This window comes from Lycium barbarum, chromosome 2 (assembly GCF_019175385.1).
Source record: "Lycium barbarum isolate Lr01 chromosome 2, ASM1917538v2, whole genome shotgun sequence".
Classification (NCBI taxonomy): Eukaryota; Viridiplantae; Streptophyta; class Magnoliopsida; order Solanales; family Solanaceae; genus Lycium; species Lycium barbarum.
Window position 1 is genome coordinate 116,302,660 of NC_083338.1, and position 15,084 is coordinate 116,317,743.

The 15,084-nt window shown below is 33.5% G+C and overlaps 1 protein-coding gene across 1 annotated transcript; it reads left to right on the forward strand.

The window, feature by feature from the left end:
* The first annotated feature begins 2,177 nt into the window (after positions 1–2,177).
* On the forward strand, positions 2,178–8,345 carry LOC132626865 (uncharacterized). Its single transcript, XM_060341882.1, has 2 exons — positions 2,178–2,343; positions 4,996–8,345. The coding sequence occupies exon 2, from the start codon at positions 5,057–5,059 to the stop codon at positions 8,039–8,041; it is 2,985 nt and encodes a 994-aa protein (XP_060197865.1). The 5' UTR covers positions 2,178–2,343; positions 4,996–5,056; the 3' UTR covers positions 8,042–8,345.
* Positions 8,346–15,084: the final 6,739 nt, after the last annotated feature.

Here is a 15,084-nt window from a genome sequence, read left to right on the forward strand (position 1 = left end):
GAAACCCACCCGACTGCCTGGAGAACTGCGCCACTCATCCCAGCAAGTCATAAATACCAAGATGAAATTACGGGAAGGGTCTTCTGGGAAAAATGAAGCAAAAAGCTCAAAACGACTAAATGAGTCACTGGAGAAGCACATTCAATCTTAATTAATTGAAATATGCATTTTATATCTTCTGCATGTCAAATTTTAAAAATGTAACTAGTTATTAATAGTTAAATCATTTAATTACTCACGTGTTATGTTAAATTTGTATTATTATTTTATATTCAAGGGTAATGTAGTTATAAAAATAATTTAAATATAACATATTTCTTACATGAAAAACTTCAAAAAATTATGAGAATTAAAATCAAATTTATCAATAAGAGGGATCAAATCAAATAAACAATTAAATTAGGAAAGAAAGTTTCATAATATATATTAAGAGCCCGTTTGGATTGGCTTATAAGCTGTTTTCAGCTTTTTTGAGTGTTTGGCTGGCCAGCTTAAAGTCATTTTATGCTTAAAATAAGCTCAAAAAAATAATTGGACCAATTTGACTTAGTTTATCTAAAGCAGCTTATAAGCTGAAAACAACTTATAAGCCAAAAAAAATAAGTTGGACTACCCCAACTTATTTTTTTCAGCTTATAAGCTGCAAACAGCTTTAAGCTGTAAGCCAATCCAAACGGGCTCTAAAGCTACTTTAAAATGTTGTAAGAATCATAACCTGTCCTACTCAGTGACGTAATCTGCTTTCAATATCATTGGGAAAAACACTCACACATTAAGGGCCTGTTTGGAAAGCCACCCAGGTAATTGAGATTGGATGTAATTGGGTGTAATTATACGGTTTGACATGTTTATTTGATCAGGTAATTACACAGTTATGTGAGAATTTTGTGTAATTGAGAAGGTGAAATTACACTCTCCACAATTACACTCTCCAATTCTCAAGGGGGCTGAGAATTGAGTGTAATTACACCCTGTCACAGGGTTACGTTTTGGTTTATTTCTTTTTAATTTTATTTTAATTTCTTTTATTTTTTTAATTTATTTTTTATTTATATTATTTAATTTATCTTTTATTTTATTTTAATTTCTTCTCTTTTCTGATTTATTTTTTATTTCTATTATTTAATTTCTTTTTTATTTTTACTTTTTAATTATTTTTATTTTTTAAAATATATTTTTATTTTTATAGTATTTATATTTCATTTTTTTTCTTCTCGTTCACAACCTTTACTTCTTGTGGTTCCTCGTATTTTTTTTAGTTTTTTATTTTATTCATTTAACATAACCGTCTTAATATTCAAATTTTTGAAACTCCATCTCTTAGTATTAGAAAGAATGATTCATTAAAAAACTTGGCATATAATAAGTGACGTTATTAAAGTAGAATTTCGTTGTGAATGAGATTATAGGCTTATATTTTCCCTTTCTTTTGAATTATAGGAGTATTACTTATGTTGCGTTGAAACTTACTTATGTAACGTTGGAATTTGACATAAGAGTATTATGTTAAATTTTTTCCTTTTGGATTTTAAATTTGGGTTATATTTTCGATTTTAAAAATATTTGCTTTAGTACTATTGACTTGTTATTTCACATTGCATGTTGTTTATTTTTCAATTACAGTTGATACAATTTTGTCAAACATTTGAATAATGTTATGGCATTATATTTATAAATATTCTTTTTGTCAAACATCCAATCCCATGATGTTCTCACAAAAAAAGTATGTTTTTAAGTTTTATAATCAATTAAAATTAAAATATTATTAATTTGAAATTATATATCAATTTTTTTTTACAATATTAGTTACAAATATATGATTATTAATTGGCATATTTTCATGAAATAATGTATTATTAAATAAATCATTTAATATCATTTATAAAGGCACATATTTTTTAAATATTAATTTTAATTTTTTTATAATCAAATATTATTTTTAAATTAAACTAACTACATAATTACATTGTAATTATATTATGACAAATAAATAGATCATTATAATTATAATACTGTGTAATTATTAGGGTAGTAATTACACCAATTTCAATTACCAGGTGGCTTTCCAAACAGGCTCTAATTGTTCTGCTAATGGCATATTTGGTAAAAATATCCAATCCATTTTACCCCAAAAATTGAGCAAAATAACAAAAAAAAACCAGACACACACAAAGAGTAAATACATACCGTAATTAAGTCCAACTCTAAGGAGTTTTTTGATGTTCTTCAAGTACTGTTACTGTAATCTTTTTCATGTACGAATTTCATCAGTCTCCTTACCACTTTCATTTGCATTTTCTTCATTTTGTCAAACAAAGTCATCAACTTCATGTTACACCCAATGTAAGTTTCTTCTTAAACTCTATGTTTCTTTTCTTTTGTTAAAATGAAAAATCTAAGTTCTTGTCTGTTTCCATTTAAAAGTGATTTTTTGTCTCTTTGGTTTGTTTGATCTGACAGTTTGGGGTTTGATTTTTGTATAAAATTTTGTCTTTTGGAGTGGAATCATAGATTTTTGTGTAAGTTAAAAGGAGTTTAAGGGCTTATTTTTATTCTCTGTTTTTAGGATGTTTCTTGTATTTGGTCAAGTACATTGCCTGGAAATTTTGATTTTTAGCGTTGCATGTTACTGGGAATCGCTAAAAAGGGTGTCTTTTTCTATCGCTTTTAGTTTCTGCATACACCCATTTTGTTTGTTTGTTTGTTGTGATATGCTGTAGTTATATTTTTTGGCTGTCGATCAATTTCTTTGAAAGTTGTGATCTTGTTAATACATGAATAATGGCACTTTCACATTAGGGCTGGATTATTGGTGTGACATACATGCAAGTGATTTTTTTATTTTTTTTGGGATACCATTGTTCAAAATCTTTTTAGCCGAGGTTCTATCGGAAACTGCCTCTCTACCCCACAAAAGTAGACGTAAGGTCTGCGTACATCTTACCCTCCAAAGACCCCACTTGTGGGATTACACAGGGTATGTCATTGTTTGTTTGTTGTTGATACCATTGTTCAAAACTCGAATGGTGATGGGCCCGCCCCTCTATGTTTCTCCATTTGAATACCAGGGCAGGATTCTAACCCACCTTGGTTGATTTACTTGGTTGTCACTCCATTATCGGAGTCTTTTTAGTTTTGGTTGGATATTTGTATGTTATTATAGTATAAATGTGAGATTCATAGAACCTGTAGTTTGAAACTTCTATGATCGGGGTTGGGGTTGGAGGAGCTAAGGCACAAGGAAGAAAATTAGATGAAAGAATACATACTTGAGAACCCTTAATTTGTTTTTTCTTTTGATGACAAAGAAATCTTTTGGGCTTGCCTTCTTCCTTCCACTTAAATACCGAGCTTGGTTCAATACCAAATTTTTAACTTATAACGTGTACCTACCACATATCCCGTGTTGTACTATCTTTGCCGTTGAACCAAAGTCTTCGGATAGAGAACCCATAATTTTGTCTTAAAAGGCAATTTATTGCGTAATAAGATGAAATGGGCTCCAATAGAGAACAGTGGATGCAGAGGATTCATATTATCGACCCCAACTAGTTTGTAATTGAGACATACTTGTTACTGGTGTAACTTCTTTCTATATTGGATTTGAATTCCAAGATTGGGTCATTTAACATTAAAGGAGGAGCATGTGGGGTGCGAGTAGTTGCTTCTACTTGTTCTTTTTTAAGAATAGTAAAGAGAAAATGTACTGTAAAGCGAGCTAAAGGTGGGACCCAAGTATCTTGCTCTAGTATAATGGTAGTATATGCAGAAGGCCGTTTGTTAGCACAAAATATCGGAAAAATCTAAAAAGAAACTTGGACATCCTTTTTGAGACCGAGAGTATAGAAGTAAAATGCTTTTCTAATTTTATAGCTAGACTCCAATCATAGACGTACCTTTGGGTCAGGTGTCAACTTATCTTTCCTCTATATAGCCGGTTAACTGATACTATATCCAAATAATTACAAGATTATATGTGGATGGGCTTGATGAAATACTTCTGGTGCCAATAAAAGCTGGTTAATACTTGATATACTTCCTGCAGCTATTATTGTGATAATGATTGCATACATTACATGCATATGTATATGTACACACATACTTATGTTTGTGCATTTGTGTAGGTCAAATGAGCTGGATGTACACTCTTTTTGTAGTAAAAAGCAATTTTATATTTGATGTATTCTCTCTTTTTTCCGAAAAGCAATTTAAGATGCGTCAACTGTTTAAACTGAGTATCTAAGATAGAAAAGTTTGCTATCACACATTGGAGATATAGAGAATCTACTTCAGACGCTGCAACTGTTCACATTAGCAGCTCTTTGAGTCAAATGCATAGGTTTTGTTGGTATCGAGGAAAGCATGGAAAGAGAATGAGTATCTTTCTTAGTGCGACAATATTTTGCTTATGAAAATTATTAACATGGCAATGTGTGTGGAGATAAATGAATAGAATGAAGCTTTCAGATTTCATGTGAGTGTAAATTGCAAGCATATTCTTGGCCAACCCAACCATTTTAAGTCACATCGTTTAATTTTCTTCACGCTGGTAGATACGGATTGCTCTTTCTGTTGAGCAGGAGAAATTTCTTGGTGATAAGGATGGTAGATTGTCTATCCTTTCTTTATATTCCGATCATTATAAGGTTGTTGAATAAACAGTATGAATTGTGGTACCGCTTAAGTTTGGCAAAGTAATTATCTGGATGATCACTTTGGGTTGAATTGTGTCTTCATTAGATAAAATGATACAATAATTGATTATGATATCAAACCCACCCCGTGCTTGGCAACCCCTTTCAATTTTTCCTTTCCCATGTTAAATGCTAATCCTTTTCGATTTATAAACTGCTTAGAGTGTTACCATTGCCCTTTCTTATTAAAAAAAGTTGTAAAAAGGAAACATCTAGCTGCATGAACAATATTTCTGAATAAGTTAATCATTTTAGTTTTCTCTTTCTTAGTTAAGCTGAGATTTGACCTGAACATTTTCAGGGTACATGAATTTGAACAGCTGATGTGAATATTATAGGAGTGGTGGAATTCTAGACTAGTGATGGAATGCAACAAAGAAGAGGCCGTCAGGGTTAGAGGGATTGCTGAGAAGAAGATGGAAAATAGTGATTTCATCGGAGCTAAAAAGTTAGCATCTAAAGCCCAGCAGCTCTTTCCTGATCTGGAGAATATTACACAGATGGTTTTGGTTTGTGATGTGCACTGTTCTGCAGAGAATAAAACTTTCGGAAATGAGAAAGATTGGTATGGTATCCTTAACGTGGAGCCAACAGCTGATGATGCTCTTATAAGGAAGCAATACCGCAAGTTAGCTCTCTCGCTACATCCTGATAAGAACAAGTTCCCTGGTGCAGCTGATGCCTTTACACTGATTGGTGAAGCTCAAAAGGTGCTTTTGGATAGAGAAAAACGTATGTTGTACAACAGTAGACACATTCCTTCAGGAAGATCTCAAGTACCAATGCAGCAGCCGGATATCAGGATACATCCTTGGGTACAAAACAATTCCAATCAGCAAGGTACTCAATCAGGAGTTCCTACAAGCCAACCAACCTTTTGGACTGCCTGCCCATTCTGTTCTGTTAAGTACAAGTATTATACAACCTTGCTAAATAAACATCTGTGGTGCCAAAACTGTAAGAAGTCCTACACAGGTCATGAACTAAATGCTTCAGATGCAACCAATAGGAGACAGCCAACTTCCAAGAACAATGATACAACAAACCAAGGCCATGTTAAAGAGACTTGTGTGAGCTCTACAAGCAAGAGAAGTTGTCAGAAGAAGGCTGCTGATAAAACCCTAGCCAGGAATCCATTTATGCAAGTAGAGTTTCCCTCAGAGGTTGGTCAGGAGTCTAACAGCAATGGAAAAATGAATAAGGAGGGCTTGTCAGGGAGTCGTAAAAATAAAAACACAAAGAGAAGGAAGACATCAACAGAATCTAGTGAAAGTTGTTATTCATCATCGACAAGCATAGACTCTGAAGAAGATACAAACTTTGAATGTCTTAGTGAGGAAAATCGGCGAAGATCTACGCGGTCTAGACAGCGTGTCACTTACCATGATCATCTAAGTGATGAAGGCGAAGAAGAAGATCCTTCTAAGCGATCTAAGGGAGTTGGATATCCCTCTCCTACCAAGGAGTCCGAGGTTCAGCATTTGTCTCATGCAGCAACTCCCAATGGGGAGGAGAAGAAATTAAAGGACAGTTTGTCCTCTGAGGAGAGCTTGCACAACACAGAGCAGGAACCTGAAAAAGGCTGTGGACATACCCTTGATCTTCCCTCAGATCTAGGGCCTTCTACTATGACTGAGCCAGAAACATATGAATGTGCAGATCCAGATTTTAGTGATTTTGACAAGGGCAGGGAAGAATCTTGCTTTAAAGTTGGACAAGTGTGGGCTGTTTATGATACTCTGGATGCCATGCCTAGATTCTATGCAGTCATCAGGAAGATTTTCTCTCCTGCATTTAAGTGGCGCATAACTTGGTTAGAGCCGGATCCGCTGAATGAATTTGAAACCAAATGGCTATCTGAGGGGTTACCAGCTTCTTGTGGTAGGTTCAGACTGGGAAACTCAGAATACACTGAAGATCATCCTATGTTCTCACATTTGGCATGTGCAATAAATGGAACCAGCTGCAATGCGATAAAGATATATCCACGTGAAGGAGAAACTTGGGCCATCTTTAAAGATTGGGATATGGAATGGTATACTCATCTTGAGAACAAGAAGGAGTACACCTACGAGTTTGTTGAGATCTTGTCAGACTATGCTGATGATATTGGTGTTCATGTTGCGTACTTGGATAAAACAAAAGGCTTCACTTGTCTTTTTCATCGAGTAGGGAAAAGAGACCTTCTAATTCCTGCAAAGGAGATATTTAGATTCTCTCATAGAGTTCCTTCATTTAAGATGACAGGGATGGAGAGGAATGATGTTCCTGAAGGAGCCTTTGAACTAGACCCTGCTTCCTTACCTATTGACCAAGTAGGCATTTCTGTTTCTGCAGATCTTGACTTCAAGCCCGAGAATGCATACCAAGATGTTTCTGCAATGAAATCGGTGGGTATGTCAAAGTCTGAAAAATATACATCACCTCCTGGCAGGATGGAACGGGATGGGAAGCCTCAAGGCATTTTATCTCCTACAGATGGGCTGGAAGTGAAGCTAAAATTCGAAGGAGAGACATCTTCGGTTGGTTCAAAGGAAAAGTCCGAAGGAAATGCACATCCTGCTGATAGACGATCCAGAATTAACTTAGGAAATAATTCACCTGTAGACCAAAGAGAAACAGCTAATTCTGTAAATTCTGCAGAGAACTGTTTTGCATCAGTAGCTAATGAGGTTCCTGAACCCAAATTCTACAGCTTTGATGCTGAGAGATCACTGGAGAAGTTTCAAGTTGGTCAATGTTGGGCGATGTACAGTGATGAAGACGCCATGCCTAGGTACTACGGGCACATAAAGAAGATAGATCCTATCCCTAATTTTGCGTTGCATGTGGCATGGTTTTATGCCTGCCCACCACCTAAAGGTATAATGCAGTGGCGTGATAAAACAATGCCAATTGGTTGTGGAAATTTTAAGTTTCAACATAGAAAGCCGAAGAAATATATGGACGCCAATGCCTTTTCACATCAAGTAGTAGCAGAACATACGGAGAAGAAGAGTGTATACAAGATCCTCCCCAAAACAGGTGAAGTTTGGGCAGTATATAAAAACTGGAGTGCTCAGCTGAAATGTGATAAACTAGAAGATTGTGAATATGAAATTGTTGAAATACTGGATGTTACTGATAGTTATGTGTCTGTAAAGTTCTTAGTGTGGGTAAAAGGATTCAAGTCTGTCTACAGGCCTGAAGAGGCTAATGGAACAGTGAGGATACCTCTATCCGAGCAGCTCAGGTTCTCTCATCAAATTCCTGCCTTTCGCCTGACAGAAGAGAGAGGTGGCAGCCTGCGAGGTTTCTGGGAGCTTGATCCAGCAGCAATGCCTGTTTATTTACTTTGTACGGACTGAACAGAGGCGATGTGAAGAAGCATTAAGCTTTTCGTTTGTTTATCCTAGACCAAAATGTGAAGATTTTTGTACAGGATGGTCATGCTAGTTTTAAGCTTATCTCTTCTTAGTTTATATCCTTGCCCAGAATTTGAAGCTTTTTGTACATTATGGTCATGCCAATAGCTGATAGTTGGAGTTTGTTTCATCTGGATGCATTCCTGAAATGCTAACTAGGCTATGCCTTTAAACATAGTTTGATGATCCTTCTTTGAATTGATATGCAGTTACTATGAACAGCTTAATTATGGTTGCTTGGTAATATGAGTTATGCTTTTCAAAACTAGAAACCAGCTATACAAAAGATTTCAAGTATACGCTCTTCTCTCTGCTAATGCTTCTCTTAGGGTGTGTTTGGTGTGAAGGAAAACATTTTCTAGAAAAATGTTTTTCAATTTCCCCATGTTTGGTTGGTCAACTTTTTTGAAAAATATTTTCTTTAGAAAAACAAGTCCCTTAAAAACGAGGAAAATTACTTCCCTAGTGAAAGTAGGCAAAATAAGTTTTGCAAGTTACATACTGATAAGAATCGGGTTACTTGAACAAAACAAGATTATAATGCGAAAGCGAAAATACGAAGATTAAAGACAATAATGTAAATACAGGAAAAATTCAAGAATAAAAACCCCAAATTTCAAGATTAAGGGATAAGAATCCTAATTGGTCTTATAATTCAAAATTAGCGGATTAAGACTAATTAAGATACTAGTAGAGTCAATTCAAAAACTTATATCAAAAGGTGATCTAGACCCCTATTTCGAAAAAATTAGAGACAACAATTAGTATAAGACTAATTACCTTCTTTAATTTACGAATCGTTCTTATAAGGTTGCAAGATAAATTCAAAGTAGCCACACACAAAGGTGTAAAGAAGAGAAACTCTCAATAATAATAATATTTGTCTAATGAAAATAACAAAATTCACCCTATTTATAGGGAAACCTATCCCAAATAGAATGGGATTCGAATTCTACTTTTATGGAAATAATAAATAATAAAACCTAACTAGGAAGCTTTAAACTAGGATGCTTTAAAAAATAATACCAAAATTCTTCCTAAAATTAACTAACAAGAAAATAAGGGAATAATGGGATAATGTTTGGCATCTAAATACATGTCATATCTGCATGTTTGGGCGTGAGAATTTAAGCCTCCTTTGGGCATGATTCTCACGTGTAAAGTAGTCCATCTTGGGCTCTTTATGGGCTCCATGTGGGCCCCTCTTTTTTGGGCATCATGTGGGGCGAATCTTTTCCTTTTTGGATTTGGACTTGGAAATACGTGTAGCACTTAGTCCACTCTTCGTCATAATTCTTGGGTTCTTTTTCCACGAAAAACATCTTTTTGATTTTCCGTTGAAGCCTGTCACCTTTAATGAACGTATGCCACCGTGGATGCTATCATTCCCCTCTTCTTGAAAACAATTCGTCCTCAAATTTGAATCTCGCAAAATCAAGAAGACATGCATTAGTAAACAACATCCATTAACCGAGAGCAATACTGGTAGGAATAAAACAAGGTAGTGACCATGTGTCATCTTCACCCAATTAACCCTAGCATTTATAAATACACCCTTAAAAATCATGTAGACATCATCATCCCAATAGAAAATTTTCCAACATGTATAAGCACAACAAGGTTCTCGTCTAGATGCCATAAAGAATGATACATGTCTCTCCAATTTATTTCTATCAATAAAGTATTTCAATGGGCATGATAAAGACGACATAAAATCTCTTAAAACATTCTTCAAATTGAACACTTTTATGATATATCCAAGCATCCTTAATTACACCTCCCACAAAATTTTCCCACATAAAAGCTATTCACACAAGCAATAGAGGTTTCAAGAAAGTTAGAAGAACCCTTAAATTCCAAAACAAAATCTCCATTAAATTCAAGCTCATTCTTTTCAAAATCATTGAATTTCAAGTAATTGCTCAATTTCTCAAACAAGGAATCGTGGATACATTCAACAAAAAGTATTTGATCACTAGTATCATAATAATTATGTGTCTCCTCATCACTAGTAGCAAACACCTTTTTAAGCTCACAATCATCAATACTTGAAGAATTATATCTCATTACACAGAAATAACCATATTTCATCAAGTTATCGCATAAAAACTCTTTCGACACTAAAATAAGAGAACAAGAATCATCTAACTCACTAGCAAGCCTCCTCCCACACTCATTATGTCTTTTTTCAACAAGTGAGAATCCACAAATAACAACGCCATGCTCAATATTAAAAGGGAACAAATTACTCTTACGCTTGAACTTAGAGGTTCTAGTTAATGACTTATTATATAGCAACATAGCGTCATCCTCAAAATTAATAAAGTCACCAACATAAGAAATAAGAGTGTAGTTCATTACCTCTAGAAAGACCTCAAGTGTTCTAGGAATTCCAAGAATGTGAATAAACCAATTATACATACCGTATTTGGTCTTATGCAGCAAAGAAATAATATCACCTCGTTTTTCCTTGTTCATTGGTGTTAGGTTCACAACTTTATCCTTCTCATCAACATGCACTCGCCCTATGAGATGTGTAGTTTCGACCACTTTAGGATTAATTTCATCCAATGATGGTTCTACAATGCAAAATTTTCCATGAGTGCCTACAAGAGAGTCAAAACAACTAGAAGTAGAAGTAAAAGTATTAGAGTTAGAATAAGAAATAATCTCACTCAAACTCCTTTCTTTTTCTTTTTCACTCTCATTCTCACTTTTTTTCTCACTTGACATCTCATTCTCTTCACTAAACACAACCTCTCCTTTTTCCTCTCTTGAGATGTCAACATGCACTCTCTTACTTCTCTCATTCTTTTCTCTCTCAAAATTTTTCATTGCTTCCCTAACACGTTTCTGATCTTCATAAACTTCTGATGGAGGTAAAGGTGCAAGTATATGTTTTCTTCTATTTAGCTCAAGAAAAACTCTATTATTCTCCCTGTCGTGAATTGCATTCCTATTAAACAACCATGGGCGTCCAAGCATGATATGACAATCTTGCATTGGAATTACATCACAAAGAACATTATCAAAATACTTTCCAATGGCGAAAGAAATTATGCATTGCTTTGTCACCTTAAGTTCACCAAAATCATTCAACCATTGCCGCTTATAAGGAGTAGTGTGCTTGATGCATGTAAGTTCCAACTTCTCCACCACGTATGAACTCACCACATTAGCACCATTTGCATTATCAATAATCATAGAGCAAAGTCTACCATTTATCCCACACCTTGTATGAAGAAATATTTTCGCTCCTTAAATCAGCTACATTGACATTCATATCCTCCAATCGTGTGGTCATCATACCGGACACTTTAGCTAAGTTGATGTCGTTTTGAGCTCCAGCTTCAATTTCCTTACCTGTTTGAGACATCTCAAGAAAATATCAAAAAAACAAGTATCTCTCAATTTGGCTCTTTTTCTCTCTCTATTGATCTTACCCTCTCTTGCCTTTTTCCACTCAAATTACTACCTTTGGTTGGATCCTTTAGGATTTATATATAAACCCTATTAGTATCAACCTTTTAGAAGTAAGATTTAGAAAGAAAAATAATTTACCAATTCCCAGACGAATTGGGATTGATGAAACAAGAAAAATGATCAATTTATGTAAAAAGAAAACTTCAAATTTCCCCTCTTATTGGTTTTCCTTCTTAATGTTGGAAACCAAGAAACACAACAAAACCCAAGTTTCTTGATAATAACTCAATTCTCTAGCAATTGATTTTTTTTTTAAAAAAAATTTAATTTTTTTTTTCTTCTTGCTATGTAGCTTACCTTTAAGCAACTACAATTAAAATAAAAAAAGAAATTTTCGTTTTTTTTATTTTTATTTTTTACGAAACTCCCAAGATTATCAAGAACAGAACCTTGATAGCGCCACTCTAATACCACTTGATAAGAATCGGGTTATTTGAACAAAACAAGATTATAATGCGGAAGCGAAAATACGAAGATTCAAGACAAGAATGTAAAGATAGGAAAAATTTCAAGAATAAAAGCCCCAAATTTCAAGATTAAGTGATAAGAACCCTAATTGGTCTTAGTATTCAAAATTAGCGGATTAAGATACTAATAGAGTCAATTCAAGAACTTATATCAAAAGGTGATCTCAACCCCTATTTCGAAGAAATTAGAGACAATAATTAGTATAAGACTAATTACCTTCTTTAATTTACGAATAAGAACCAAAGATATCAAGTACGAATTAATCTTACCTCTTAAAAGAATCGTTCTTATAAGGTTGCAAGATAAATCCAAAGTAGCCACACACAAAGGTGTAAAGAAGAGAAACTCTCAATAATAATAATATTTATCTAATGAAAATAACAAAATCCACCCTATTTATAGGGAAACCTATCCCAAATAGAATGGGATTCGAATTCTACTTTTATGGAAATAATAAATAATAAAACCTAACTAGGAAGCTTTAAACTAGGAAGCTTTAAACTATGAAAGCATGTAAAATAATACCAAAATTCTTCCTAAAATTAACTAACAAGAAAATAAGGGAATAATGGGATAATGTTTGGCATCTAAATACATGTCATATCTGCATGTTTGGGCGTGAGAATTTAAGCCTCCTTTGGGCATGATTCTCACGTGTAAAGTAGTCCATCTTGGGCTCTTTATGGGCTCCATGTGGGCCCCTCTTTTTTGGGCATCATGTGGGGCGAATCTTTTTTGTCTTGGACTTGGACTTGGAAATACCTGTAGCACTTAATCGACTCTTCGTTATAATTTTTGGGCTCTTTTTCCATGAAAAACATCTTTTTGATTTTCCGTTGAAGTCTGTCACCTTTAATGAACGTATGCCACCGTGGATGTTATCACATACACTCACATGCAAATATTGTGATTGTGCATTTCACAAGCATAAGACTATTTATCATGTGTATATGTCATATGTATATTGAGTATATATCATATGTATTACAAGAAATACAAAAGACATACAGTCGCATACAATTTATATGTACTGTGTATTTCATATGCATACGACTGTACATCATGTGTAAGTCATATATATGTGCTGTGTAATGTCACGTGAAACGCAGGTTCCAAGAAATACACATTTAATGCAACTGTAGTATCTATGATCATTTCAAGTGTGATTGTTGTTATTTTTAAATAGTTTGAGCTGCGATTTTCACAATTGGAGAAAACAAATGTTGCGATTTTTTGTAATTGCACAAGAAATTTGATGCAGCTTTTGTAATTGGAGAAGAAATCCGCTGGGATTTTCACATTTGGAGAAGAAATTTATTGCGATTTGGTCCTTCATGGTGCTTGATTTTGAGTAGGTTATTAATATTTTGTTTCCATAAATTAAACACATAAAAGTAAGTAATTTTGGTCCAGCGGCTTTCTATTATTGAAGGATGACCTTATTTTATTGAATTTAAGTTTTATGCACTAACAGTGTAAAATGTTTTTATACTATTAGGTTACCTTCACGCACATAATTTATTTTAGTTTTAAGATTGTAAATTCTAGATTGTTGTGGAGGAAGAGTGTACAAATTTCTATACCCTAATAGCATATAAAAATTTATACTATATTTATTTGCTAGACACATTACACTAACAAACATAATTTTTCACCATCAGGTGATTCAAAAGATACCAATTGGTGATTAATCTATATTGTACTAAAGAGGAAACAACCCATATATAAAAGCATGGAGACCCTTAAAAATATTGATTGAACTTTTTATCTTTCATTAAATGACTTTACAATATACAAAATTGTCATTAACTATTTTCTTCAAATTATTATTTAATTATATTTATACTGCTTCACCTATTATGTTTTTTTTTTGGAAAAGTAAAAAACTCACCGTTATGTTTGAAGTCTTTTTTAACTTGGGCAAATATTTTTTGGAAAACCAAATTAAAAACAAGCATTAAATTTTCATCACTATTTTGGAAAGCTTCACTATTTTCTTTGTTCTATAGAACACTGTATAAACAAAGTTTTGCTTTGAACCAACTTAGACTTATAGTTTGAAAAGCGCTAATTTAAATAGGCCTACACTTCAAAACTAAAACGCCTGACATCCGTTCGAATTAGCTAGCGGATCAGATTCTTTCTATTTTTAACTTGAATTCCATAATAATCATTCTAGTACTATATTATTATAGTTTGTTTGTCAAAAGTGTTTTTTTTCTTTTTTCGGAATTTAAAAAATTATTTGCTGATGAAAGAATTACAAGTTTCTATTTTTAGGAGCTATGTCAATTCATCTATGATGTTTGCACCACGATAGTTAGATATTTTGTTGTATTTAGGGTACCTCGTGGTTGGATAAGTTGGTAGCAATCTGTCATGTTTAATTTCTATTGTTGCATCTCCACACATCAATTTTTCAGTAGTGAAAATAACATTTGTAATAGGTGATCTGTTAGGTAATTAGTAAAACTTTCAGTAGTAATTTAGTGATTTCTATAATATTTTGTAATAGTTATTTTATTATTTTTCTAATATTTAGAAATAGTCCTATAATTCTTTTCCTAATATTTAAGACTTTGATTTTTCAATTCCTTTCCATTCTAGAATTCTTGCACTTTGCTAAAGTCATGTTCTAGCAAGTTTATACATCATAAAATGCACTTACAAAAGATAATGAAACAATTACTAATAGTCAAACTTGCTCTTAGTTACAAAACGTAAAATGCACTTTGCGAGGAATTACAAAAAGTTGAGATTATCTTCTTCACCTATATTTTCACTCAAAACGAGAATTAGAAAATTATTCTTGAATTATGACATACGGTATGATTTTGCTACACAATTAGACCACAGAAAACATTTAGATGATTTCTTTATAAAAATATATCATAAAGTATTTCGTTTGATGTTACAAATAGATAATTAACTAGATGATGGCGAGCCCATGCAAGCACGGGCCCAATACGGATAATACGACAATTTAGTATCATCTTTTTGCGCGGATTTCTCTTCTTTTGGGGTGGTCTTTAATT

Excerpts from the sequence above, each read along its gene's own strand:
- LOC132626865 (XM_060341882.1), top strand. The coding sequence starts at position 5,057 with ATGGAATGCAACAAAGAAGAGGCCGTCAGGGTTAGAGGGATTGCTGAG.